At 39.1% G+C, this 27,982-nt stretch overlaps 4 protein-coding genes across 5 annotated transcripts; 2 read left to right on the forward strand and 2 right to left on the reverse strand.

Annotated features, from left to right (window-relative positions):
- Positions 1-1,074: 1,074 nt before the first annotated feature.
- On the reverse strand, positions 1,075-6,814 carry LOC120742415 (interferon a3-like). 2 transcript variants are annotated; one of them, XM_040045711.1, is made up of 5 exons: positions 2,314-2,636; positions 2,129-2,212; positions 1,585-1,734; positions 1,344-1,415; positions 1,075-1,249 (listed from the first exon to the last, which is right to left on the reverse strand). In XM_040045711.1, the coding sequence occupies exons 1-5, from the start codon at positions 2,464-2,466 to the stop codon at positions 1,151-1,153; spliced, it is 558 nt and encodes a 185-aa protein (XP_039901645.1). In that variant the 5' UTR covers positions 2,467-2,636; the 3' UTR covers positions 1,075-1,150. The 2 variants fall into 2 exon arrangements, 1 of the variants encoding a protein (XP_039901645.1); XR_005697865.1 differs by lacking the exons at positions 1,075-1,249; positions 1,344-1,415; positions 2,129-2,212; positions 2,314-2,636 and adding an exon at positions 6,694-6,814 and having other exon boundaries at positions 1,693-1,734.
- Positions 6,815-7,622: 808 nt separating this feature from the next.
- Positions 7,623-9,025, forward strand: LOC120742418 (interferon a3-like). The gene is made up of 5 exons (XM_040045714.1): positions 7,623-8,029; positions 8,132-8,215; positions 8,360-8,509; positions 8,608-8,691; positions 8,802-9,025. Exons 1-5 carry the CDS (start codon positions 7,898-7,900, stop codon positions 8,898-8,900), a joined length of 549 nt encoding a protein of 182 aa, XP_039901648.1. The 5' UTR covers positions 7,623-7,897; the 3' UTR covers positions 8,901-9,025.
- A 1,379-nt stretch (positions 9,026-10,404) lies between these two features.
- LOC120742402 (interferon a3-like) lies at positions 10,405-12,238 on the reverse strand. Its single transcript, XM_040045697.1, has 4 exons — positions 11,392-12,238; positions 10,840-10,989; positions 10,609-10,698; positions 10,405-10,503 (listed from the first exon to the last, which is right to left on the reverse strand). The coding sequence occupies exons 1-4, from the start codon at positions 11,512-11,514 to the stop codon at positions 10,405-10,407; spliced, it is 462 nt and encodes a 153-aa protein (XP_039901631.1). The 5' UTR covers positions 11,515-12,238.
- Positions 12,239-22,139: 9,901 nt separating this feature from the next.
- Positions 22,140-24,766, forward strand: LOC120742400 (serine/threonine-protein kinase pim-2-like). Its single transcript, XM_040045696.1, has 9 exons — positions 22,140-22,205; positions 22,309-22,479; positions 22,581-22,739; positions 22,928-23,022; positions 23,119-23,166; positions 23,263-23,484; positions 23,571-23,757; positions 23,856-24,005; positions 24,152-24,766. The coding sequence occupies exons 1-9, from the start codon at positions 22,142-22,144 to the stop codon at positions 24,241-24,243; spliced, it is 1,188 nt and encodes a 395-aa protein (XP_039901630.1). The 5' UTR covers positions 22,140-22,141; the 3' UTR covers positions 24,244-24,766.
- Positions 24,767-27,982: the final 3,216 nt, after the last annotated feature.

Genomic DNA, 27,982 nt, shown 5'->3' on the forward strand with positions numbered 1-27,982 from the left:
GGACCAGCTCTTTATCCTCTTGAGGATACTTGAGGGTGCATGGGAGTTTGTCCAACCAGTCTACATGGGCTTTGTGGACCTGGAGAAGGCACTCGACCATGTCCCTCAGAGTGTCTTGTGGAAGGTACTTCAGGAGTATGGGCTGTTTGGCCCATTGCTATGGACCACTCAATTCTCATACAACCATTTCAGGAGCTTGGTCCGCATAGCCAGCAATAAGCAATAAGTCAGACTGGTTTCCGGTGGGTGATGGATTCCACCAGGGCCGCCCTTGTCACCGGTTCTGTTCATAATTTGTATTTAGAGAATTTCTAGGTGTAGCCAAGTGGCAGAAGGCTCAGATGTTCTCTGAATCTCAGCTCTGCATTTCGTATATGATGTTGTTCTATTGCCTTCATCGGCTGATGACCTCCAGCTCGCACTGGAATGCTGCACAGCCAAATGTAATGAAGTGAATGAGAATAGCACCTCCAAATCTAAAGCCATGGTGCTCAGCCAGAAAAGGGTGGACTGTCCACTCGTGATCAGGGATGAGTTCCTGCCCCGAGTGGAGGAGTTTAAGTATCTTGGGGTCCTGTTCACGAGTGATGGGAGAAGGGGGAAGGACACTGACAGACAGATCAGTGCTGCGGCTGCTGTACTGGTCCATCAGGGTGAAGAGAGAGCTGAGTGTAAAGGCAAAGCTCTCAGTTTACTCGTCATACTTTATAAATCAAAAGAAACCAAACCAAAGAAAGTCTCTAAAGTGGTCTTGGTGCTCATACTCACTCCACATGAGGTATCAGTACTTCTACTTTCTATGTTGTAAGAGCTTTTGTGAAGAATCAAAACAATCTTTCTATATAAATCTGGACAATGTTTCTAATGTTTGATTGCACTCATTAAAAATAAGTGCAAAACCCTTATTCTTGATATTTCAGGAACAGAAAAATCAACATATTTCAATTTGTGTGATAAGAAAATATTTATTGACTTTAACATATCAAATAATATGTCTAGTTTATTTTATGGAAAATTTTCAGAAATCTAATAAATAAATGAATAAATAATACAAAAATAAATAATAGTGTCAATATTATGAATACAATAAATAAATTAAACCAATTAAGAAATACAAATACATTTTAAAAATTTATCCGAAAGACGAGTTTTAGTGGGCATTTCCCAGAGAGTTAACCAGGAATCCGCATTGACTCAGATGATCTTCTGTTATGTTCCTGATCGTCTCCCAGGCTTCAGCACTGTAACCCTACAGACAAAACAATATTATCATTATTAAAATACCAGCGGTGTAAAATCTGTCATATTGAAATACAGGTTTAGTAAAAATAATGCAGACTTACATTGGCCTTTAGGGTTTCATTTGAGAGACTCTTGAAATGCGTCAGCTGTGTCGTGTTGCTGTGGCTTCCAACCTAAATAACCCACAAGGAAAGAACAAAATATATTTGAATACATCATTCACCACTTTAACTTATTCACATTTGTCAGAGACTGATAAAATATATATAATAGAGACTGAATTCATTGTAAAATTAAAAAAAAATGCAATATCATTGTTCATTGAAATGAAAGTGAGCTTACACAGGAGTTAAGCTCTTCAGCCATTTTGTCGACAATACTGAGAAAGTTCTCCACTGTGTTCTCCTCCCATGGTGCAGAGCTGCGATGCTTCTCAAACAGGGCAAACAGCTCCTTCAGAATCTGAACTATGAAAGCCAGTTTATCCTCATCCTAGAAGAAGAAGAAGATGAAGAAGAAGAAGAAGAGATCACTATAGGAATACTTCTTTAAAACTTCAAGATGAATAGTCAAAGAACAAGAATCCACACAGCTATGAGAAATTTCCCAGGGACCGAAAATCTTTGTTTGCACAGGAACAAATGTTTGAAAATAACATTGTTGTGTTTTGTCTTTGAATTATACATTTTTATGCACAGGAGTTATGACAGAGTCGTGATAAGAGACAACTCCCTTGGCTCTGTGGGAGAGAATCCCTTCGACCCTTTCATAGCTGAACAGTCTATATATAGGTAAAGACAAACTTTTGTGGATTTGCAATCACGACACTTTCCATTCTTTCATTAAAAAAGAAACAACTTTATGTAAAAAGCTGGGGATGACTTACTGTTGCTTTGGACTTCTGGTGATACAGTTCATTAGGGAAAGCCACTGTGTGCTCAATTTCAGCATCCTTAGTGGTGTTAGTAATCTGCATCACACACAAAACACGCACACACATCATATCCATGGAACTAATCAAACTATTTAAATCAATACCATGTTAAACATTATGCAAAGAAGTGCACTCACCATCATATCAAGGAAATCCAAAGCTCTGTTGTTGTACACATGGAATTGACGTTTTATGTCGTCTCGATCTTTTACAATCCATTTGCAACCTAGCAAAGAGCCCGTACTGTACATCCCGAGAAACAGGCAAGCGATGAAAATCCTGCTGATCATTTTTGAAAAATGTAGAAATTTCCTTAGTGTGAAGCAAATTTTTAGGTCTCCTGGTGTTCTGATGGAGCAAACCTCAGGCGCTTCATTTATAGCAAAGCCCAAGTACACACCTATTTCATTTTCTAATCAGCTGGATAATCGTCTCAAAAGTAAAAACATAGCAGATTTATGTCATCTTTTTAAGATTTAATATCTGTTCTTTCATTGATAGAGAGTGCAAGATTTCGTTTTCTAACTCTATCAAGTAGAAACTAGAAAAACGTGAACCAGAAAAAAGATTTATGTCATTATTTTTTTTAGCTTGTGTTTGTGTTTTTGTTGTTGTTGTTGTTGTTGTTGTTGTTGTTGTTGTTGTTGTTGTTGTTGTTGTTTTTTATGATAATTGTGTCATATAAAGACAGTGTTGTACAAAAATTGGCTATGATATAACAAAAACTGAGGCAGCAGCAACATGAGATGACGTCAAGTTACCACATAAAAGCATAAAAACACAAATCTCCACCTCTATGTCAATCTCTTAATACTTGCGATTAACATGAAACCTTTAGGCGATTTTAAAGTAAACGTAGAACAACAGTCGTTTAATTAGTTTAATTAGTTCAATTAGTTTAAATGTAATTTAATTACTGTCAAGTAAAAGTTTATTTATCCGAAATCTGTTTTTACTTCTTGATTTTAATCTTGGAAAATTTAAGATAGGAGATTTACAGCAATGTTTTTCAGGGAGTCTTTACTTTCTTGGCAGTTTGCAAGACATTAAGGTAGCTAAAATTTAAAAAAAAAATTAGTTTTAGTTTTTTAACCTTCAGCTGATTTCAAGTAAACCTCGGATAATGGTCGTTTAATATATGTGTATTTTAATTACCGTCATGTAAAAGTATATTCATCTCAATTCTTTCTTACATTATTTTATCTTGGAAAATTGAAGGTTGGAGATTTACAGTAATTATTTTCAGGCAGTAGTATTCACCTTCTTTGCGGGTTGCAAGCAGTAGCGGTTTTTGATATCAGCATCGTGGTGGGGGGCGGATTCACGGGCATCGGCAAATATAAATAAATAAATAAATAAATTGCTCGTACTCATGCTGCCCAGACATCAGCCAGCGCATATTGGGAATGGCATAGGCACCATCGGTTTTCTATCGCCCATTTGCTGGGAGTAAGGGCGCCCTCCGTTTGCGAGGTGCGCCTGCTTCTTGCGGCACAGGGAGGAGAGGGCGGGGCGGCGGGGGATTCTTTGGCTGGTTGGATAGCATCTAATAACCAACTCGCAAAATAAAACAATAAAAAAACCAACAAACACCAAACACGAGACATCATGATACTGACTTATCATTCTAATTCTAGCGCGAGAGCCTTCGGTGCGCCTGCTTGCTGCTGAAGTCAAAGTAAACTTTATTGTCATCTCCGCTATATACAGTCCGGTATATAGAGAGACGAAACGCCGAGCCTCCAGTTACAGCAGTGCAAGTAAACGAACAACAAATATAAGAAGAGTAAGAAAATAAATACACACTTTAGGACTCGGGGTAAAGGGATCAATAACAATTTAAAATTTATAATTTACAGTTTGATGATCTGTCTGTGAAGGTTCTCAGTCATCCAGGTCATCGTAGTCAAAGGAGCTTGCAAAGAAAAGCGTCTGGACTTCTTTAAGTTACTTGAAGACGTTTCACCTCTCATCCGAGAAGCTTCTTCAGTTCTAAGGTCAAATGGTGGAGAGTCCCAGATATAAACCTAGTGGGAGTATCCCCCCACAGAGGGACAAAAGGACCCCCTGATGATCCTCTAATCGCCTGAGCCAAGGTGTGAAACTGGGTGTGGGTCCCAATCAGCCAGAGTTTCGGGTGAGTTCATTGTGAAACCTGGCCCCACCTTATCATGCGAATTCCTGAGGTCAGATGGCCCAGGATGTGAGTGGGCGTTAAGGCGTCTGGGAAGGGATCTCAAAACTGGATTATAGATGGCAGAGAGTTGGTGTCGTAAACCACCGCCTCTGTTCAAAGATGGTCGCTCACAGTGGACATAGATGGCTTCTTTCACTCCTCTTTCAAACCATCTGTCCTCTCTGTCCAAAATGTGAACATTGGCATCCTCGAAAGAGTGTCCTTTATCCCTAAGATGCAGATGGACTGCTGAGTCTTGTCCTGTGGAGGTGGCTCTTCTGTGTTGTGCCATGCGCTTGTGAAGTGGCTGTTTGGTCTCTCCAATGTAGAGGTCTGAGCATTCCTCGCTGCACTGTACAGCATACACCACATTGTTAAGTCTGTGTTTTGGCGTTTTGTCTTTCGGGTGAACCAGTTTTTGTCTGAGCGTGTTGCTGGGTCTGAAATACACTGGGATGTCGTGCTTGGAGAAAACTCTCCTGAGTTTTTCTGATACACCGGCTACATAGGGGATGACAATGTTGTTGCGTCTGTCTTTCTTATCCTCCCTCGCTGGTGTCTGATCTTCTTTTCTGTGCCTCTTTGCTGACTTTAAGAACGCCCATTTAGGATAGCCGCACGTTTTGAGTGCTTCCTTTACATGTGTGTGTTCCTTCTTTTTTCCTTCAGGCTTAGAGGGAACATGTTCTGCCCGGTGGTGTAGGGTCCTAATTACTCCAAGTTTGTGTTCCAGAGGGTGATGGGAGTCGAACAGGAGGTACTGGTCCGTGTGTGTGGGCTTCCGGTAAACTTCGATGTTGAGGTTGCCATTCTCTTCAATGTGCACAGCGCAGTCCAGGAAAGGCAAACAGTTATCCTTTGTGTCTTCCCTGGTGAACTTTGAAGTTTGATGATCTCACACACAGCCTGTCGACAGGGGAGGGGGGCCGGCTGCTTCCAAATAGAGCACATTTCATTCATAAAGATGTAAATCCAAGCCCATATGTATTCATGATTTGAATCCTGGGTTGTGTGAAATCCCAGAAATACACCTTAGACAAAGTGAATCTGCGAACTAGGTGTAGGTCTATTAGGTTATATTGTGGCGATCGTTGAGTTGGGGAATTTGTGTTCATACTGGAGTGCAAAATTAAAACCAATGGAAGATGGACAAGAACAGTTCAAAGCCATCAGGTGCTCAGTTTAGAAAAAATAGAAAAGAAGAGGAGGAGAAACGAGCAAGAGATACAGGTAAGCAGATGTGTCATTGGATAATGGCAGGTCATCCTGAAACAATCAGAATCAGAATACTTCATTAATCCCTAAGGAAATAATGTGGGTTACAGTTGCTCCAAAGAGAAATGGTAAAAATAGTCCTGTTCTCATTGTATGACGAATTATGATGGCTGTTTGGTCGCCGCTTGCATACAATGCATACACTCTCTCTCTTCATATGTATGTATGTGTGTGTGTGTGTGTGTGTGTGTGTGTGTGTGTGTGTGTGTGTGTGTGTGTGTGTGTGTGTGTGTGTGTGTGTGTGTTTCTCTGGCGAAATTCAGTATGGTTCCGTCCAACAGTTTTATGTTAATGTACAATTCCTAATATGTTTTGTGTGTGTGTGTGTGTGTGTGTGGGGGGGGGGGGGGGGGGCTCCAGAGGGAGTGTTCGCCCGGGGCGCCAAACAGGCTAGGACCGCCACTGGTTGCAAGACATTAATGCCAGTTTTAAAAAAAAAATGTTAAAAAATGAAAACAGTCAACGTCGAACACATTTCGTTACTTATGATGAAATAAAATGAAAGCGGATGTGCGCCAAACGTCAGTGACGCTCCTTACGCACGTTTGCTTTCATTTTCAAGTAGGGTTGATTACAGGAGAGAAGAAAAGAGTATAGAGTGATTTAAGTTTATGTTTTTTCAGGTTCTGAAATATATAAAAAGCCAAATATACTGGTCGTATAAGTTGCAGAGTGTGTTATGAAAAGTTATTATTCCCATCAATTAAACATACATTTCCCATTCATTCCCAAACAAGACTCAAAACATATTTTACTAACATTCCAGTTGCACATGAGACCTATCAAACCAAAGGTGCGAGCAAATAACACTACCGTCACACCCAGTTTAGAGACACTGCAATCAATTTATCACTGGGCACGCACTGCAAACAGTTCTGGTCTCAGCACAGCTGGGAATCAGCGGTATGCGTAACCTGCAGTCTGGATTTATAAAAGGGAAGCGGCACAAATTAATAAACGAAAAGATAAAAACGAGAGAGGTTAGTCCGCTCTTCATTCATAACAGTCTTTACGGCTGGACGGACTAACCAAAGGAAATTACAAATCAACCAAAAAGAAACATTACCTGCAGAGGAATCACAACAACAGAATATTGATCGCGCGCTGTCGATCTACAGCTTGAACACCATTAAAACGTCACACGAACAACATACCCACTCGCACCAGAGTGAGTTAATTGTCTCTGGAACTTCCTCACCGAGGAGCGCTGACCTCACCTCACACACCTATTAACTTTCAAAGTTCCTCTGCCAATCACACGGCAGAAAGCAGCAAACTGCCAGGTGACACTTGTTCCAAATAGAAACTCTACGCCGCCTATAGGTGATACTTGTACACTACAGCTTCCACTTTGGGTATTTTTTTTCTCTTCACCGAGGAAAATGAAAGCGGCTGCCACGTGAGAGAAGAATGGGCGCAGGTATGAATGAGCAGGTGTATTTACCTTGGTTCATTGCATCATTGCGTCATTTCATGTGGCCTGCATTTAGCTTTTTTAGCAGTTTCTTCATTATTAAACAGCTTGCACTTCTGCTGTACTTGTAAATCAGTTGTGATGTATTTGTGTTAACCTCATGTAACCGGTAGTGGAGGGCAAACCAGGAGTATTTATCTGCTCCGATTCTGAATGAGTCTGAAATAATAATAACTGAAAAAAGCCCCCCTCAGCAAAACAAAACAAACAAACAAGAAAAGCAATCCAGCACATGTAGTACTTGCAATGACGTTATCGTTAACATATATCTGACCTGTGATCTGATCACTTTTGTTTCATCACCTGTTCATGCATGTGGGTCCACCGTCTGCCTGCCATATGCCCGTTTCTTGACAATAATAGATGTAAATGTCCTCAAAGCAGCATTAATACCCCTGTAACACGTTAACTGTTTAGTATCAAAACGTAAGCCTATACACGATTTGGTTACAAATGAAATCATCAGTCGTGAGTTGAGTTTGTCGTCATGTTTCTTAGGTGGTCAAATGGATGTGTATCTCCAGGAATCCTCATAATGAGGTCAAACCCTCATACATCATGATATCTTATCTTCTTTAAGATATATTGTTAAGTGTGGGATATTTTTTTTTATAGACGGAAATTTAAATCCCACGTGTACGACATTACAGCTTGTTGTACCTGCGGGTTTCCCAGGTATATAGAAAATGAAATATTTTCGCTCTGCTATAAATGCGGCGCTGCAGGTCTGCTCCATCAGAACACCGGGAGACATCCGAGTTTGCTTCATACAAAGGAAGTTTATACCTTTAAAAAAATGATGAACAGGATTCTCTTTGCTTGTCTGTTTCTCGCTCTGTCCACTGAAAGCTCCTCGCTAAGCTGCAGATGGATGGATCATAAATTCAGACAGCACAACGAAGAAACTCTGAATCTGCTTGATACCATGGTGAGTGTTTTAATGTTTTAATATTAGTTGATTCGTTATTTAAATAGTTTTAGAATTATTTCACTTGAGCATCTGATGACTAAAACACTCAATGTGTTTCAGGCTAAAAACTCCACTAACACCACTGAAGTGGAGGTCACCGTGTCCTTCCCTAATCACCTGTACCACCAGGTGTCCAAATCATCAGTAAGTGAACCTCAGCTTTTGCCTATTTATAGAAAAAAAACATAATTTTCCATTAGAACAGATTAATTTGGTCTTTTAAATCCACTCTTATTATTATTGAAGCATTTCTAAAGTGGTCTGTATTTGATCTTCTTCTTCTTCCAGGTTGAGGATAAACTGGCTTTCACTGTTCAGATTCTGGAGGAGGTGGCTGCCCTGTTTGAGGAGGATCACAGCTCTGCATCATGGGAGGACAGCACAGTGAGGAACTTTCTCAATATTGTCAACAAACAGGCTGAAGAGATTCACTCCTGTGTAAGTTCACTTTCAGTTAGGTTTTTATTACATTCGAATATGATACTTTACATGACATGACATATTCTTAATTGTCATTTTGCTTGTAATTAAATTAGATTGGGAGCCACAGTCACAAGAAGAAAACCACAAAGCTGCACATGTACTTCAAGAGACTCTCACATCATATCCTAAAGGAAATGGTAAGATCACATCATTCTCATTAATTTGGGGTTTAGATCATCCTTAAGATAAATAGATATAATAACTTGTTTCAATAACAATAAGAATACTAATATTGGTATTTCTATAGGATCACAGTGCTGAAGCCTGGGAGGTGATCAGGAAAGAAGCCAAAGCCCATCTAATGAGAGCAGAACAGCTGGCTTCATCTCTGCACACGGCCCACTAAAACCTGTCTGTTGTCATGTCTGTGATGACGACTGTGTTAATTTAATTGCTTGTCTATTTATTTTATTTATTTATTTATTCACTTGGTTGTTTGTATATTTATTTTTGTTTTGTTTTGATTTTTTTTCTATGCTGATGAAGATTTAGGAATATTTTTTATCTTTATAATGAGCAAAATGAACATTTTGTAAAATATATTTTACTAAATAAAAGAATCTATCTTTTTACAAAGTGAATTTATTGTTTATATTACTTTTTAATATCAAAATGGTGAACTTGTAAGTTCCTTTAACCAGATTTCGATTGCAATTAAACTAAAAAAATGAAAAACAAAACTCCACAGTGCTTGGAAGTTCACGAAAGTGGAATGAAAGTGTTCTTTAATGGGTTAAAAGGAAAGCCCATAATATAAGATGTAACTCTTCTGTCACTTAATCAATAAATTGATACGATTAAGACAGTTATTTCATGATGAAATAAACAAAAACGTGGATAATGTTTTTCCAGCCTTTCTGTTGTACATTGATCCAGTTTGGGCCAAATTTTAACTGATAGCCTCACATTTGGAATATTTTGACATAGAGAGGAGTTCATGGTCTACTCAGGGACTACAAGTTGTTCATGTCTTATGGCTGCAAAACAAGTCCTCTTGTATCTGTGGCAGAAAGCTTTTACTTAGGTGTTCTCTGAATCTCAGCTCTGCATTTCGTATATGATGTTGTTCTATTGCCTTCATCGGCTGATGACCTCCAGCTCGCACTGGAATGCTGCACAGCCAAATGTAATGAAGTGAATGAGAATAGCACCTCCAAATCTAAGGCCATGGTGCTCAGCCAGAAAAGGATGGACTGTCCACTCGGGATCAGGGATGAGTTCCTGCCCCGAGTGGAGGAGTTTAAGTATCTTGGGGTCCTGTTCACGAGTGATGGGAGAAGGGGGAAGGACATTGACAGACAGATCAGTGCTGCGGCTGCTGTACTGGTCCATCAGGGTGAAGAGAGAGCTGAGTGTAAAGGCAAAGCTCTCAGTTTACTCGTCATACTTTATAAATCGAAAGAAACCAAACCAAAGAAAGTCTCTAAAGTGGTCTTGGTGCTCATACTCACTCCACATGAGGTATCAGTACTTCTACTTTCTATGTTATAAGAGCTTTTTGAAGAATCAAAACAATCTTTCTATATAAATCTGGACAATGTGTCTGTTTGATTGCACTCATTAAAAATAAGTGCAAAACCCTTATTCTTGATATTTCAGGAACAGAAAAGTCAACATATTTCAATCTGTGTGATAAGAAAATATTTATTGACTTTGACATGTAGAATAATATGAAATAGTTTATTTTAATAAAAAATTACAAAATAAATAAATAAATAAATAAATAATATACAAATATTAAAAATAGTGCAAATATCATAAATACAATAAATAAATGAAACCAACTAAGATATAATTTAAAAAATAAATTAACTAACATATTTTTAAAAAATTTATCCAAGAGATAAGTTTTAGTGGGCATTTCCCAGAGAGTTAACCAGGAATCCGCATTGCCTCAGATGATCTTCTGTTATGTTCCTGATCGTCTCCCACGCTTCAGCACTGTAACCCTACAGACAAAACAATATTATCATTATTAAAATACCAGCGGTGTAAAATCTGTCATAGCTAAATACTAAATACAGGCTCAGTAAAAAACAATAATGCAGGCTTACATTTTTCTTTAGGATTTCATTTGAGAGTCTCTTGAAGTACATTTCTGTCCGCCGTTGCACCTTCTGTGTCGTGTAACTGTGGCTTCCAATCTAAATAAATCAAGAGAAATAAAACAAAATATATTTAAATAAATCATTCACCACTTTAACTTATTCACAGTTGTCAGGTCTTTTACACAAGAGAGACTGAATTCATTGTAAAATTACAAAAACAAATGAAAGTGAACTTACACAGGAGCGAAGCTCTTCAGCCTGTTTGTTCACAATATTGAGAAAGTTCTCCACTGTGTTCTCCTCCCATGGTGCAGAGCTGCGATGCTCCTCAAACAGGGCAGCCACCTCCTTCAGAATCTGAACTATGAAAGCCAGTTTATCCTCATCCTAGAAGAAGAAGAAGACGAAGATGAAGAAGAAGAGATCACTATAGGAATACTTCTTTAAAACTTCAAGATGGATAGCTGAATAGTCAAAGAACAAGAATCCACACAGCTATGAGAAATTTCCCAGGGACCGAAAATCTTTGTTTGCACAGGAACAAATGTTTGAAAATAACATTGTTGTGTTTTGTCTTTGAATTATACATTTTTATGCACAGGAGTTATGACAGAGTCGTGATAAGAGACAACTCCCTTGGCTCTGTGGGAGAGAATCCCTTCGACCCTTTCATAGCTGAACAGTCTATATATAGGTAAAGACAAACTTTTGTGGATTTGCAATCACGACACTTTCCATTCTTTCATTAAAAAAGAAACAACTTTATGTAAAAAGCTGGGGATGACTTACTGTTGCGTTGGACTTCTGGTGATACAGTTGATTAGGGAAAGCCACTGTGTGCTTAATTTCAGCATCCTTAGTGGTGTTAGTAATCTGCATCACACACAAAACACGCACACACATCATATCCATGGAACTAATCAAACTATATAAATCAATACCATGTTAAACATTATGCAAAGAAGTGCACTCACCATCATATCAAGGAAATCCAAAGCTCTGTTGTTGTACACATGGAATTGATGGTTTATGTCGTCTCGATCTTTTACAATCCATTTGCAACCTAGCAAAGAGCCCGTACTGTACATCCCGAGAAACAGGCAAGCGATGAAAATCCTGCTGATCATTTTTGAAAAATGTATAAATTTCCTTAGTGTGAAGCAAATTCTCAGGTCTCCTGGTGTTCTGATGGAGCAAACCTCAGGCGCTTCATTTATAGCAAAGCCCAAGTACACACCTATTTCATTTTCTAATCAGCTGGATAATTGTCTCAAAAGTAAAAACATAGCAGATTTATGTCATCTTTTTAAGATTTAATATCTGTTCTTTCATTTATAGAGAGTGCAAGATTTCGTTTTCTAACTCTATCAAGTAGAAACTAGAAAAACGTGAACCAGAAAAAAGATTTATGTCATTATTTTTTTTAGTTTGTGTTTGTGGTTTTGTTGTTGTTGTTGTTGTTTATGATAATTGTGTCATATAAAGACAGTGTTGTACAAAAATTGGCTATGATATAACAAAAACTGAGGCAGCAGCAACATGAGATGACGTCAAGTTACCACATAAAAGCATAAAAACACAAATCTCCACCTCTATGTCAATCTCTTAATACTTGCGATTAACATGAAACCTTTAGGCGATTTTAAAGTAAATGTAGAACAATAGTCATTTAATTAGTTTAATTAGTTCAATTAGTTTAAATGTAATTTAATTACTGTCAAGTAAAAGTTTATTTATCCAAAATCTGTTTTTACTTCTTGATTTTAATCTTGGAAAATTGAAGCTAGGAGATTTACAGTGTGTCATTGGATAATGGCAGGTCATCCTGAAACAAATAAGAATCAGAATACTTCATTAATCCCTAAGGAAATAATGTGGGTTACAGTTGCTCCAAAGAGAAATGGTAAAAATAGTAACAGTAACAGACTAAACTCCAAACAATACATTATGTTACAGATTTTAATGTTAATTAGTCATTGTCAATTGTTGATTCGTCCTGTTCTCATTGTATGACGAATTATGATGGCTGTTTGGTAGCCGTTTGCATACAATGCATACTCTCTCTCTCTTCATATGTGTGTGTGTGTGTGTTTCTCTGGTGAAATTCAGTATGGTTCCGTCCAACAGTTTTATGTTAATGTACAATTCTTAATATTTTTTTTTGTGTGTGTGTGTGTGTGTGTGGGGGGGGGGGGGGGGGGGCTCCAGAGGGAGTGTTCGCCCGGGGCGCCAAACAGGCTAGGACCGCCACTGGTTGCAAGACATTAATGGCAGTTTTAAAAAAAAAATGGAAAAAAATGAAAACAGTCGACGTCGAACACATTTCGTCACTTATGATGAAATAAAATGAAAGCGGATGTGCGCCAAACGTCAGTGACGCTCCTTACGCACGTTTGCTTTCATTTTCAAGTAGGGTTGATTACAGGAGAGAAGAAAAGAGTATAGAGTGATTTAAGTTCATGTTTTTTCAGGTTGTGAAATATATAAAAAGCCAAATATACTGGTCATATAAGTTGCAGAGTGTGTTATGAAAAGTCTTTAGCAGGGCAGGAGCTGTGAACGGAGAACAGAAAGTCTGTGGCGTCTACAACAATATGTAACAGAGCACTAAGGTGTCAAATAAAAGGTCAAAGAGATAAATGTATAATTTATTTATCCCATCAATTAAACATACATTTCCCATTCATTCCCAAACAGGACTCAAAACATATTTTACTAACATTCCAGCTGCACATGAGACCTATCAAACCAAAGGTGCGAGCAAATAACACTACCGTCACACCCAGTTTAGAGACACTGCAATCAATTTACCACTGGGCACGCACTGCAAACAATTCTGGTCTCAGCACAGCTGGGAATCAGCGGTATGCGTAACCTGCAGTCTGGATTTATAAAAGGGAAGTGGCACAAATTAATAAACGAAAAGATAAAAACGAGAGAGGTTAGTCCGCCCTTCATTCATAACAGTCTTTACGGCTGGAGGACTAACCAAAGGAAATTACAAATCAACCAAAAGAACAACTAAAAATTAACTGCAGAGGCATCACAACAACAGAATATTGATCGATTTCCCCGTGCGCTGTCGATCTACAGCTTAAACACCATTAAAACTTGTCGTCACACGAACAACATACCCACTCGCACCAGAGTGAGTTAATTGTCTCTGGAACTTCCTCACCGAGGAGCGCTGACCTCACCTCACACACCTACTACCTTTTCAAAGTTCCTCTGCCAATCACACAGCAGAAAGCAGCAAACTGCCAGGTGACACTTGTTCCAAATAGAAACTCTACGCCGCCTATAGGTGATACTCGTACACTACAGCTTCCACCTTGTTTTTTGTTTTGTTTTGTTTCTCTACCTCTTCTGTTTAGTGTTAGTTAAGGTATAGATACTGTTTGCATGTTGATTTTGCTCATTTTAATGTGTACTCTTAAATAAAAGAAATAACCCAGAAATCAAAAGACACACACACACACACGCACACACACATAATTATATATATATATATATATATATATATATATATATATATATATATATATATTACACTCTAAGAAATAAAATGTTGCATTTACTCCACCCAGTTATGTCAACCGGTTCCACATAACTGGGTTAGTGAAATATAAAATGTATGATACACTTAATTTGAACAACAAATTTTAAGTACATCTGTCAAGCTTTGGCTAATTAAATGCAAATCGCAAGAATGGTGTTGTATTAGCTAAATATCATAATGTTGATCTAACTAACATGTTGACTTAAATTGACAACACTAAATAAAATCTACTCAACCAAAACAAGCCCTACTTACTCTATAAAATAAGATGTTGCATTTACTCCACCCAGTTATGTCAACCGGTTCCACACAACTGGGTTAGTGAAATCTAAAATGTATGACACATTTAATTTGAACAACAAATTTTAAGTACATCTGATAAATTGACTAACCCTAAACGAGCTCTACTGAAACTATAGGATTAAATTACTTACTCTATTTAAAGTAAATTGAATAAATCAAACAATTTTATTCAGTTAACCCAACTTTAATAACACTTGGTGTAAAATGTGCTGAAGCAAACTTTGAGCTGTTCAAAATTCTAGATCAATGCCTTTTTCCTAAACAAAAATATCTTCACATATATGCAAGTGCATATTAAGTTCAGGAAGACATAATACAGAATGTTAAAATCAAGTTATTAAAACTGGAAAGTGTTGTGATTCCAACATTTTTAACATTAACATGACTTAATTTAAACTTGCTTCGGGTACAATGGAAAACTCACAATACAGTCCTATAAACAACAAGTAGAAATGACTTTAGTGGCATTTTTGTCCATATTTAAAAAACCCTTTTTTTTCAAAACTTAAAATGAAGTCCAAACTTAGGAGCAGTCTTGTTCAATGTAGCTGGATGGTGGTAAAAGTTCAACATGAACAAAGCATGCCAAAAAGTATGAGGCCTTGCAGAAGTTCTTGCGGAATTCAAACTGAACAGTTTATAAAGTGCAAGGAGATGGGTTTGAGAATCTTGTAACCAGTTCAGTGTCCTCTATAGTTCAGTGCAGGCTGTTTCACTCAAGCAGTTTGTTTTTCAGAACTTGCAACTTCATGGATAGGTTGTTCCCATCCAACTCCATCAGCACCTTCTGAAGAAATTCAAATGTGTATTTCAGGTGCTTTGGGTACCTCAGATTTAGACTGTAGATTAGTCCAAGCAGGAGGGCACACCCCTTTGCCACATCACTAAGAGCTTTCAGCACAGTGTATCCTTCTATGATGACACCAGTGTCCTCAGGTGTATCTGCAGAGTCTGCTCCTTCATGTCTGACAACACAGACTCCTAAAGTCAGCTGCTCCGTTTCTCTTCTTGCACAAAGATCCACATCCTTAAAATGAAAACAAGGGGGGGGGGGAAGCTAATTGCATATAGATACATATGAACAAATGAGCCCACATTCAATTTACTATCCCAAATTAAAAAAACAAACAAACTGATCTTTCCCCTTTTCTAACTTACCAAGAATTCCTTGAACAGGTCATCTGGCTTTTTATTTAAGTAGACACAGATAGTTTTTAGGACGCATTCCCGTCGAACATCAATGCTGATATTCTGGTGGAGATAAGAACTCAATGTGAGACAAGATTTTGGTTCTTTTCCACCTCTTCCCAAACCAAAGTCAAAAATATTAACAGATGAGTGATTAGCGATGAGTAATTAAACAATGTTTGACAACTCACATTAGTGACATTCAGTGAAGTTAATGATTGGTTAGGCACTGACTCTTCTGAGTCAGATCAACAAATATATGAACACAAAACTAGAAGCTTTTCAATTTTGACAATACATGAAAGCTTTCACTTTTGCTTTAATCAATTCTAGACTGTTCAACAATATAATTATTAATTGTACCCCTAAAAATGTTAAAAAGAAATAGAAGATTAGAACTCGGCAATATGGATTCAAAATCCTATCACAATATGTTATGGTATTTATTACGATAACAAGAGTTACAATAAAAGATAACAGTAACCACAATCACATCTGAGCCACTTTTGTTGCATCTACTGACAGACAGAACTAGCTGACCAACATAAAATGAAGGGGGGAACACACAAATTGTCACTTTGATAATCAATGGAACTGATACAAGGAGTTAAATGCATTACATATAGCTGTATTACACATAATGCTGCATTTTAATGACACAAGATAAATGCATGTCTTACACTTTAATCACTGATATTAACACTAAACCAGATATCAACACGGGGTAGAATTCCTTCAAACAATGTAGCAACTTATTTGATGCATGTTTCTAAAATACACTATACATATATTTCATTCTTCAAACGGATAGGATCGCTGGCGCTCCTGGTGCTCATTACTGACACCAGGGAGCATGCGCGGTAGATGCTGGGAGTAATTTTAAAGCTGCAGTTCTTAGTAGGCAAGTTGCAGCTTAACATGAATCGTAAAACATTTTGGGAAATTACACCGAAGTGGGCCCAATAATATTTGTTAAATGCCTGACTACTAAAACCTGTGAGAGGTATACAAGCTAGAATGCTAAAAAAAAATTACCAGACATCATTTGTTTTAAAATAAAACATACAGAAGTACTCCCGAAAATGTCGGATGTTTATCGTTTAGTACACATTAACCAAATTTGTCATTCTTAAATGGTTGTACTTACCAAATAATCCTCAAATGGCAATGGATTTTATCCAGGCTTCTGAGCATGATGCAAGTTTCGGTTGAAAATGGCGGTTGTTCAAACTTCCACACTGCACATGTGCAAACTGAGAAGTACAGAGAGCCTGTTAGGACAATCCTCTTCAAATTAAAGTGCTGTTCATTTTAAATGAACTTTTTACGTTGGATTTAATGTACTGCATTTTGTTGTATTGAAATATTATGTTATTAATTAAAATCAAAACAATATCCTTGTGTTTAGAGTTAAAAATCAATTGGTGACATTAATTTTAACATAAAACGTTTACATAATGCTAGCAACATCAATGTATCATTTCTTAGAGTGGGTGCAACGATATTCGTATCGATATTGAACCGTTCGATACAGTGCTTTCGGTTCAGTACGCATATGTATCAAACAATACAAAATTTGTAATTTATTTTATCAACTTTCCTTCTGACGATGCTGTCTGTGTTGAGCGCTCAGTGAATCTGCGTTCGACTACTCCGCCTAGGCTGTCGAGCCTAGGCGGAGTAGTCGAACGCAGATTCACTGAGCGCTCAACACAGACAGCATAGTCAGAAGGAAGAGCACAGGGCAAGCTAGCGAGACAGAAGTTAAGCTCTCCTTGTAACATGGACCTCCCCCACCCTCATTCAGATCTGGCGTTTGGAATTATTTTGGTTTTCATGTGACGTATGACCCTGAAGGTAAGCGAGTCATGGACTAAAGTAAAACAGTATGTTGGATGTGCCATGCAATGCTCAATTACATGGGTGGGAACTAGTGTGTTAGCGCAGTTAGCTCGTTAAGGTGTTGGCCGTCTAGCCCCATGCACGGGGCGATCGGCGGTAGCTCGTTAACGGAGATTTGCCGTGTTGTGGCGTTAAGGTCATTTCAACGAGATTAACCTGAAAGCACTAGTGGGAACACAACGAATATGACTGCACATTTACGCCGACATCATCCTAGTGCAAAGACAAGTGGAAGCAGAAAAAAAACAAGCAAGCATGCTACTAACTTTAGCCGAGTCATTTAGACAGCTGTTAGCACAGGATTCTCCTTATATGTTTAATATGCTGCTGAGAATATAGCCCAGAAGAAGCGGATAGTATAGCTTTTATTTTGGAAAGAGACATTTCTCTGTAATAAACTCTCTTTTCCAAAGATGAGTGATTCCTCAATCAGATACAGGGCTCGCAATATCGCTAGCCCGACGTCCCGGGGCTAGCAATTTTTTTCAGTCGGTTTACCAAAATCTATCTCTGCCCTGCCCGTCGGGCTATTGTAGGAAGGAAAAATATATGTCAATGCTTTTGCATTCTTTCAGAAATGTAGCTGGGTAATTATGTCATTGGCATCGGTGAGCCACTGTCAATATGTGACATATTGCAATCGCGTTTGAATTTGCGCTTGTTTTTTTGCTTTCACTTTGCAATCGCGCGAACTGTGTATAGAGAGCGACAGCACTGATCTGTGAGTGATGATAATTTGTGCACCAATTCCTCTGACATCGTCTTATTAATTGTTAGCTTACTATGCAAACATGACAAGTGAAATCTCACGCAGCAAGCTTAAACATGTGAGAGGTTGATCGCGCAGAGAATCGCTGAGCTTATGTGAGTGCGTGTGTAAAAGCAGCAGGATATATATTTGACTACGATGACCTGGATGACTGAGAACCTTCACAGACAGATATATATTTTAGTTCTGCTGAGCCAAATAAGACAGGTCAGGGTGAAGAAGTGACAGCCAAAGAAAAGCTTACCACAAAACGGAGAAGTTATGACAAATCAGACTATAAGGCAAAAAGAAAGTGCAGCTTTATGGTTTCATGGACAAAAGAATTTCTGTGGCTGCAATATGACGAGCTAAATAACCAGGGCTGCACATAAGTGGTCCGCAGGTGCGCATTCGCTGTCAAAATAAAAACACGCACAAGGGTTAGGGTTAAATTTAAAAACTGTACTTTTGAGTTAAAATATATATTTATAATTTTAATAAATGACAAATTAAAAAGGCATGAACATTTTTTTTGTATCGAAAAAATATCGAACCGTGACACCAAAGTATCGAACCGAACCGTGAATTTTGTGTATCGTTGCACCCCTAATATATATATATATATATATATATATATATATATATATATATGGGTCTCCAGTATGAAGAGTTGGACAGCACCAGGGCCCGACATGGTTCACGCCTACTGGCTAAAGAAGCTGACTGCACTCCACGAGCGTCTGGCAGCACAAATGAACCAGCTGCTAGTTAACGAGAGACACCCGGAATGGCTAACCGAAGGTCGGACGGTCCTGATCCCCAAGGACCCCAAGAAGGGACCAGTCCCCTCCGACTACCGACCAATAACCTGCCTCAGTACTACATGGAAGCTCCTGTCAGGCATCATATCGGCTAAGATGAACAGGCACATGGGTCAATACATGAGTGGGACACAGAAAGGAATTGGCAAGAATACCAGAGGCGCAAAACACCAGCTACTGGTAGACAGAACAGTCAGCCGAGACTGCAAGACCAGACTGACCAACCTGTGCACTGCCTGGATTGATTACAAGAAGGCCTATGACTCAATGCCCCACAGCTGGATACTGGAATGCCTAGAATTGTACAAGATCAATGGGACCCTAAGAGCCTTCATCAGGAACTCAATGGGGATGTGGCGTACAACACTAGAGGCCAACTCCAAGCCCATAGCACAAGTCACCATCAAGTGCGGGATCTACCAAGGAGATGCTCTGTCCCCACTGCTGTTCTGCATAGGCCTGAACCCCCTCAGTGAGATCATTAACAAGACTGGCTACGGATACCGACTACGGAACGGAGCAGTTGTCAGCCACCTCCTGTACATGGATGACATCAAGCTGTATGCCAAGAGTGAACGAGACATCGATTCACTGATCCACACTACCAGGCTATACAGCAATGACATTGGAATGTCGTTCGGACTGGAGAAGTGTAGTCGGATGGTAACAAAGAGAGGGAAGGTAGTCAGAACTGAGGGGATTGAATTATCATAAGGCAACATTGCAGACATAGAGGACAGTTACAAGTACCTGGGGATCCCGCAGGCAAATGGGAACCATGAAGAGGCCGCTAGAAAGGCTGCAACCACCAAGTACCTGCAGAGGGTCAGGCAAGTCCTGAGGAGTCAGCTGAATGGTAAGAACAAGATCCGGGCCATCAACACGTACGCCCTGCCCGTGATCAGGTACCCTGCTGGGGTAATAGGCTGGCCAAAGGAGGAGATAGAAGCCACTGACATAAAGACAAGAAAGCTCCTTACCATGCATGGAGGGTTTCACCCCAAGTCCAGCACCCTGAGGCTGTACGCTAAGCGGAAGGAAGGGGGCCGGGGACTGGTGAGTGTCAGCACCACAGTCCAGGATGAGACAAGGAACTTTCTATATTTATATATATATAAATCTTCTAAGGTTTGTATCTGTCTTGTGTGAAACTTGTATGAAAAGCATACAAGAGTGAAAACAGATGTAAGATCCCTTGAACATTTATATAAATGAAACTTGTATGTTTTGGATACTTACTAAAACAATATATGAAAGTAATGAGAAAGTGGCCACTTTCATGAGTAAATCATATTAAGCCTCATATGATTCACTACCAAGCTAAAGCTGATGCAAGTCTTTTATAAGTTTTTTCTATTTCTTTGCCATATGGGTAGTTTTAATAGTTTGGGAAAAGGTTTACCCTAGAAATGCTAATTATTGGTGTTACGTTCTGGTCCCGGCAAGTAAATAAACGTAACAAATAGTTTGCCCCACTCACTTCCCACCCACGCACAAACCCCAACAACGACACCTTTTTCAAGTATTTAAGCAGCCATTTATTTTCATCGGCAGTGAGCAATGCCAAAACAATAAACAAAACTCCCTATAAAACAATCCCTACTCTTCCCTACACCAAAATAAAAAGAAGCCAAAACAAAAGACAAGTCACTTACCTAACTATCTAACGGAAAAACAGGAGAAAACTGGTTCAACAAAAGAAAACGGCTTCTCACGCCTACTAGGCTGCGACAGTGAAAGTTATACAGCAAAGGAACAAAAAGTGACCGCCACTTGTTAACCTATTTACAATTATTTACATGGCAAGGCTAGAGGTACACGTGAATACTCCAGCCTGCACTACAATGACACAACACACAACTCCGTGACCGAGTCAACGGGGTTCCAAAAAGCACTGCCAGGTGACTGTCATCCAGACGTTAAGTACTGGAGGTGGTCCATCAATTATCCAGTCCGAAGATAGGTAGAGACTCCACCCAGATACCTAGCAGCCACGCCCAGGTGTCCACCTCCTAGGAGAGAAAAAAGGGAAAATACCGCCAGCCATCCTCCGGGGGGAGGCACGACACCAACAAACACATCACTGGGTCATAACATTGGTGATTGGCACAAAAAGGATGATTGTTACTAGCATTGGGATGTTAGTTAATGCTAATTACTAGCTTAAGGATAACAGTTAGTAGCTATGGGATACTAATCACCAAAAATATGCTTTCAGGACATTATTGTGCGTTGGGTGTTGGTCAGGGCTATCCAGAATGACAAGTGGGACATTGAATGACCAAATTTAAAAATGTATGCAGTGATTTGTGTGTAATCTTTGAGGACTCAAAAACACGTGCTTCAGTCCACACACAAATACGAAGCAATTTAACCACATGTATAACAATTTTACAAATGCGTATATCCAAACCTAAACAAATTGTGCATAAATAATCACTATTTATTAAGCTCAGCTCCACGAATTGGATAATCTTCTCGTTCAAAAACCTTTCTGTGCGTAGAAATGTCTAAAACTTCACGTAACATCTCTCTTGCTGGTTTACAGAACCTTACATGTATGTGCTTCACCTCATACACACAGATAGCATGGTGGGCTTTTGAGACAAATTTCTCACTGTCAACTTCCCTGAGCTGCTTTCATGTCCCATTGCAAAACTTGGACATCTGGGCTTTGTCTCTATTCCTGCATTCTTTTATTTTTATATTTATTGGTTTTCTTTTAATAAAGCAGGCGTTAATTTTTCTAAATGAACAGAACAGCTCACTTCACTTCTGTATGCTGACAAACATGTGACCTATACTGTAAGACTGCTCCTGCTTGTTTCTCCTTTGTTGTGATTTAATTTGATGTTGTGTAGCCACGCAGAGACAGTTTGCATATATTAGAATGTTAAGTTCCGTGATGTCATCAAAACAGTTTTAAAAAGGGACCTTTCAAAGTTCCAACTACATACAAAATCAAACAGTTAAAAGTGAGTTTAGTCCAGGGAGAACAATTCTGAACCAGTTTCCGATATGTCGTCAAAATCTTGGCCGACCTTTGCTACGCCACGTGCTGTGGGTGTAAGTAAATATCTAGGTGAGTGAAGTCTCCTTTACCTGTCAATTCATCTTAAATTACAGGCTTTTACTTCAGGTGCTTTGATTCAGCAGTAACAAACAGATTTTTTTACAAACTGCAGAACGCCACACTGAGCCCTGGTCCTTCAGGATAGAGGACAGGACGTCAGATGGGCGAATCAAGAGCTCCAAAAGAAAAGATGGTTCCACAGAGAGATTGGAAAAAGCTTCCAAAACACGAAAGGACAGCGAAAGTCCAACCCCAGGCCCCAGCCATGTTTTCTTTGAGAAGTGTAAGTGAGACATTCACAGAGATTATTTTTTGTTTTATAGTTTCTGATCATCTGTAGGCCTGTGTGGAGTTCAGAGGTCTAATTGATTTTTGTTTATGCAGCTGCTTCCAGAAAGAAGAGCAGCAAACAAAAGAGCAGCGATGGAACAAAGGAACCACGCAGTAAAAAGAGGAGGACATCAAGCTCACAGGAGGAGTCTAACAACTCCATCTATGAGACAGATGATCCTTTACCTAGCACATACAACGGTCACACTACAGGTAAGAAAAAGTTCAAATCACACCTTAAACGAGAGCCTCTTTCCCAAGCTCTCAGAATTTAGCTGGCATCCATCTGGTAATCACTAGAAAGTTTCCAACAGAGCCTGTACGAATGTGTAAAATGAGACGATGTCAGCTTTCCTACATGCAACTAATCCCAACCCCGTGTTTGTTTTGTCTCTCTGTAGAGGACTTTGAAGAAAAATATGACGAGCAGGATATGCTGGGTGAAGGACAGTATGGGGAAGTGTTCTTTGGAAAACGTAGAGAAGACAACTTCCCAGTATGGCTTCTTATGTGTGCACTTTACGCATGTTTTCTTGTAGTTCATCCTGTTCTCTACGTGCTTTTTCTCAAACACATTTTCTCTTTAATGCAGGTGGTAATAAAACATGTTCCTCAGAAGTCGCTCTACCGCCAGCCAATGGTATGAGATGTTTGTCTTTTTCGGTTGTTTTTCGGGCAGCATGTACCTCAAACAGCCTAATGTTTGACAACTGACCCTGATGTTCTGTTTCTAAAGCTTCTTAATGGTAGAATGACCAAGATTCCTCTGGAGGTGGCATTGCTGATAAAAGTGGGGGCAGGACCAGAGGCTACAAGCAGCAATGTGACCCCAGTTTTACTCGACTGGTATGACTTAGAAAAAGAACTTATTATGGTCTTTGAAGGGGGCAAAAACAACATAGACTTGGACGTTTACCTGTCAAACAGAAGAGAAAGGATTTGTGAGAGCGACATTAAGGTCAGTGAGTAGCAAGAATAAAATATTTGTCTTTTATGAATAATTTAGATCTTATGGTTTTAACGTATCTTTCGTTTGTCTGTCAGGCCATAATGAGACAGTTGGTAGATGCAGCCACTGAAATGCACTCCAAGGGTGTTTTCCATCAAGACATTAAGACAGACAATATTATAATTGAAAACTCAGCTGAACGTTTAGCACATCGGCGTGTCAAATACATTGATTTTGGCTGTGGAGTCTTTTTTACACCAGAAGCAGTCACTCGAAGAAATGGTAGGTCATCAGCCTCATTGTTTACATGTTCTTGCCTGCCCACACGCCTTGTGTCCACATTCATTTCTTACCATTAATAATTTCTCTTTGGATTTTAGGGAGAAAATCACCGGCTCTAAACTTGCTGTTTAACGCCACCAAAGCTGATTGCATCACAGTTTTGCAGCTGGGCAGAGTGATGGATAGGCTGTTACACAACATCACCTCTTCCAAGAACATGTATTCGAAGCGTACTGATATTTCAGAAAGTAAGCCAGATGTTAATTCTTTAACCTGTCATGATTTGCGTTACAAAACAGAAAATTCTGTTTAATGTGTTATCTGTATCGGTAATGCACATATCGATTTTTGTATGACAAACGTGAACCCCACCCTCTATTATATTTCCAAACAGACTGCGAGAGTTTTCTGTTAGGTTGCCTGGCAGCCAATAATGAAGACCGCCTCACCCTAGAGGAACTTCGAAATCATCCCTGGTTCAAATGAATTATCGACTCCAAGCACAACAGGGTTACAGAGCATAAGCTCTAACAGAGAAGTATTTGGTCAAATTCTGAAGCCATGTCACATATCTGTGTACGTTTTTAACAATTATCTCATTTTTACAGTCCTGCCCCTGTAGAGGCACCCCACAAAAACCACGAGATCGAAGTGGAACTTCCATGTATTGTCTTTTCCATACATGGTTTCTGTCCATAAATGGAAAATACCCCACCCACCCCCAGCAATCCGTGGAAAGGGGATCTCTCTTTGAATTGCCTTTCCCGAGGTTTCTTCTCAAGTTTTTGAGGAGTTTTTCCTCGTCTTCTTAGAGAGCTTGTGCTGGGTTAAAAAGAGTTGCTACTATGAACCCGAGTTATAAATACAGGTGCATAGTAGCAACCTGTATTGCTACACTGATCAATAATTAATTGATCAGTGATCAATTAATTATTCATGAATCAATTTAACCAAAAAATTGGACAAATCTAAAGAAATGTATTAATCAGGGAATTAGCAGCAACAGTAATTGGACAATCTAAATTTATCAGTTAATTAATAAATAAATCTGAATAATTCATCTTGCATCGCCTGTCTGCTTATATCACATAAACCTTTCACTGAAATTGATTTAATTTGTTATAATTATAATAATTATTTGTTTGTACTAATGCATCACAATTTCTTTTAAAGTTAAAGTGTGTGAATTTCCCGTCTTAAACACGTCAGTGTGATCATCCTGTCCTGTCATGCTAAGAAATGCAGTTGTGAGTTTTCATTGCTTCACTTGGACGAAACGCCCAAACACAAAAATGGTCCAGTGCTGTTTCTGACCAGAACACTGCAGGTTTAATGTCTTATAAAACATAAATCTATGTAATCCACACATACAATTCACCATGATGGGAGGACAACGTACCTCACCGCCCTTATCTCAAAAGTTGACCCTAATGTGACCGCTAAGCAACTTGTGAACTCTGCAGTCTGCATTGAAGGTCATGCTCTGGTTCATCTCTCTACCATCAGGTCTTGGAGTGTCTCATTTTACTGCATTAGCTCAAGTTCAATCGTGACAGCAACAACTGCTGTGAGTGCCTTCTGAAGTCTGCGAACTGGTTCACTTGACAATGTTTGTGCGTTTTTTGCTCTTTACAGCATTTTAGTGCAATTATCTAACAAATGAAATGGATTTATGCTTAATCGACGAGACCATCCAAGAAGGTTTTGTTTAAGCTGATGTGTAAAATTCTATTATATTACATGTGTATGCTACATACCACAGGTTATACACAAAGCCTGTCCTTTGTTTAGCTTTAGAATGGCTACACAAGACAAAAACATTAAATGCACTCATCTGCAATCTTTGCTATTTGCCACTCAGTGTCCGAGCAAGGTGTCAATTAGGGATGTGCTGATCATGTTTTTTTGCCCTCGAGTCTGAGTCATTTGATTTTGAGTACCTACCGATACCGAGTCCCGATCCGATACTTCAATAATACATAAAAAAAAGAATAAAGCAGAACGAAGAAACAGATCCTGGATGTTCCTCATTTTTTTTATTTAACTCACTTTATTTTAACGTTCAACAACCCTGTTAACAAACAAAGCACTTTTGTGAGGTAGCTTGAACAATCAAGTAATAAATAACATAAATTCTTCACTTATGGACTTTAGTGCAACAGTAAATATAAAAAAAGACTAATATAACAACAAATAGCACCTCAACTTAAATATCCGGCAGGCATGTAAACAAATAAAAAAATAAAAGTGCCACAGTGTTTGCAAAGCTAGTAATGTGGTTTTAGAAACTGCACTCCTAACTCTTACTGTCATCATAGCAGTAAGTTTCACAGAAGGAAATGTGTGTTTTTTCTTAATGAAAACTAACATCTCTACCTTGTCAGGTTTGAGCCTGTTTCTGTTCTCATCAATGACGTTTGCAACGACACTAAAGTCTCTCACTGTCCACAGAGCTACAGGGGGCACTGAGATATTGGGTTGCAGCCATAGAGGGAAACTGGTTAGCATGTTCTTTCTAGTACTGAAGTGGGTCGCTTTTCCAAGTTTACATATCTCACAGTTTGCTATGGCAATGTTGTTATCATCAACTTTATAATACCTCCAGACTGCAGACGAAAAATGTTGGAACACTGAGATACTAGTTGTTTCGCCGTCATTGTGGATGTTGGATATCGAAGAATCCATAGGTCTCTCATCCTATTCATGTAACCCCTACCTTGTTGCTCCGGGCGCCGTCCGAGCCGGCATGCCTTTCATATTTATCTGGTCTCGCTCATGTCTGCGGTAGGCTTTGCTTAGCATAGGGGGTCTATATATATATATATATATATATATATGTATATATATATGGCTTGCTTAGCATAGGGGGTCTATATATATATATATATATATATATATATGTATATATATATAAACACCCAGCACGCCCCTGCGGGCGGTTTATCCTTCAAGCTCGGGTCCTCTACCAGAGGCCTGGGAGCTTGAGGGTCTGCGCAGTATCTTAGCTATATATTATATATATAATATATATATATATATATATATATATATATATATATATGTATATGTGTGTGTGTGTGTGTGTGTGTGTGTGTGTATACAGTATATATATATATACTGTATATACACACACATATATATATATATATATATATATATATGTGTGTGTGTATACTGTATATACACACACACACACATATATATACAGTGGGGCAAAAAAGTATTTAGTCAGCCACCGATTGTGCAAGTTCCCCCACCTAAAATGATGACAGAGGTCAGTAATTTGCACCAGAGGTACACTTCAACTGTGAGAGACAGAATGTGAAAAAAAAATCCATGAATCCACATGGTAGGATTTGTAAAGAATTTATTCGTAAATTAGGGTGGAAAATAAGTATTTGGTCAATAACAAAAATACAACTCAATACTTTGTAACATAACCTTTGTTGGCAATAACAGAGGTCAAAGGTTTACTATAGGTCTTTACCAGGTTTGCACACACAGTAGCTGGTATTTTGGCCCATTCCTCCATGCAGATCTTCTCGAGAGCAGTGATGTTTTGGGGCTGTCGCTGAGCAACACGGACTTTCAACTCCCGCCACAGATTTTCTATGGGGTTGAGGTCTGGAGACTGGCTAGGCCACTCCAGGACTTTCAAATGCTTCTTACGGAGCCACTCCTTTGTTGCCCGGGCGGTGTGTTTTGGATCATTGTCATGTTGGAAGACCCAGCCTCGTTTCATCTTCAAAGTTCTCACTGATGGAAGGAGGTTTTGGCTCAAAATCTCACGATACATGGCCCCATTCATTCTGTCCTTAACACGGATCAGTCGTCCTGTCCCCTTGGCAGAAAAACAGCCCCATAGCATGATGTTTCCACCCCCATGCTTCACAGTAGGTATGGTGTTCTTGGGATGCAACTCAGTATTCTTCTTCCTCCAAACACGACGAGTTGAGTTTATACCAAAAAGTTCTACTTTGGTTTCATTTGACCACATGACATTCTCCCAATCCTCTGCTGTATCATCCATGTGCTCTCTGGCAAACTTCAGACAGGCCTGGACATGCACTGGCTTCAGCAGCGGAACACGTCTGGCACTGCGGGATTTGATTCCCTGCCGTTGTAGTGTGTTACTGATGGTGACCTTTGTTACTTTGGTCCCAGCTCTCTGCAGGTCATTCACCAGGTCCCCCCGTGTGGTTCTGGGATCTTTGCTCACCGTTCT

This window comes from Simochromis diagramma, unplaced genomic scaffold, assembly GCF_900408965.1.
Source record: "Simochromis diagramma unplaced genomic scaffold, fSimDia1.1 OVJJ01000416.1, whole genome shotgun sequence".
NCBI classification, from domain to species: Eukaryota; Metazoa; Chordata; class Actinopteri; order Cichliformes; family Cichlidae; genus Simochromis; species Simochromis diagramma.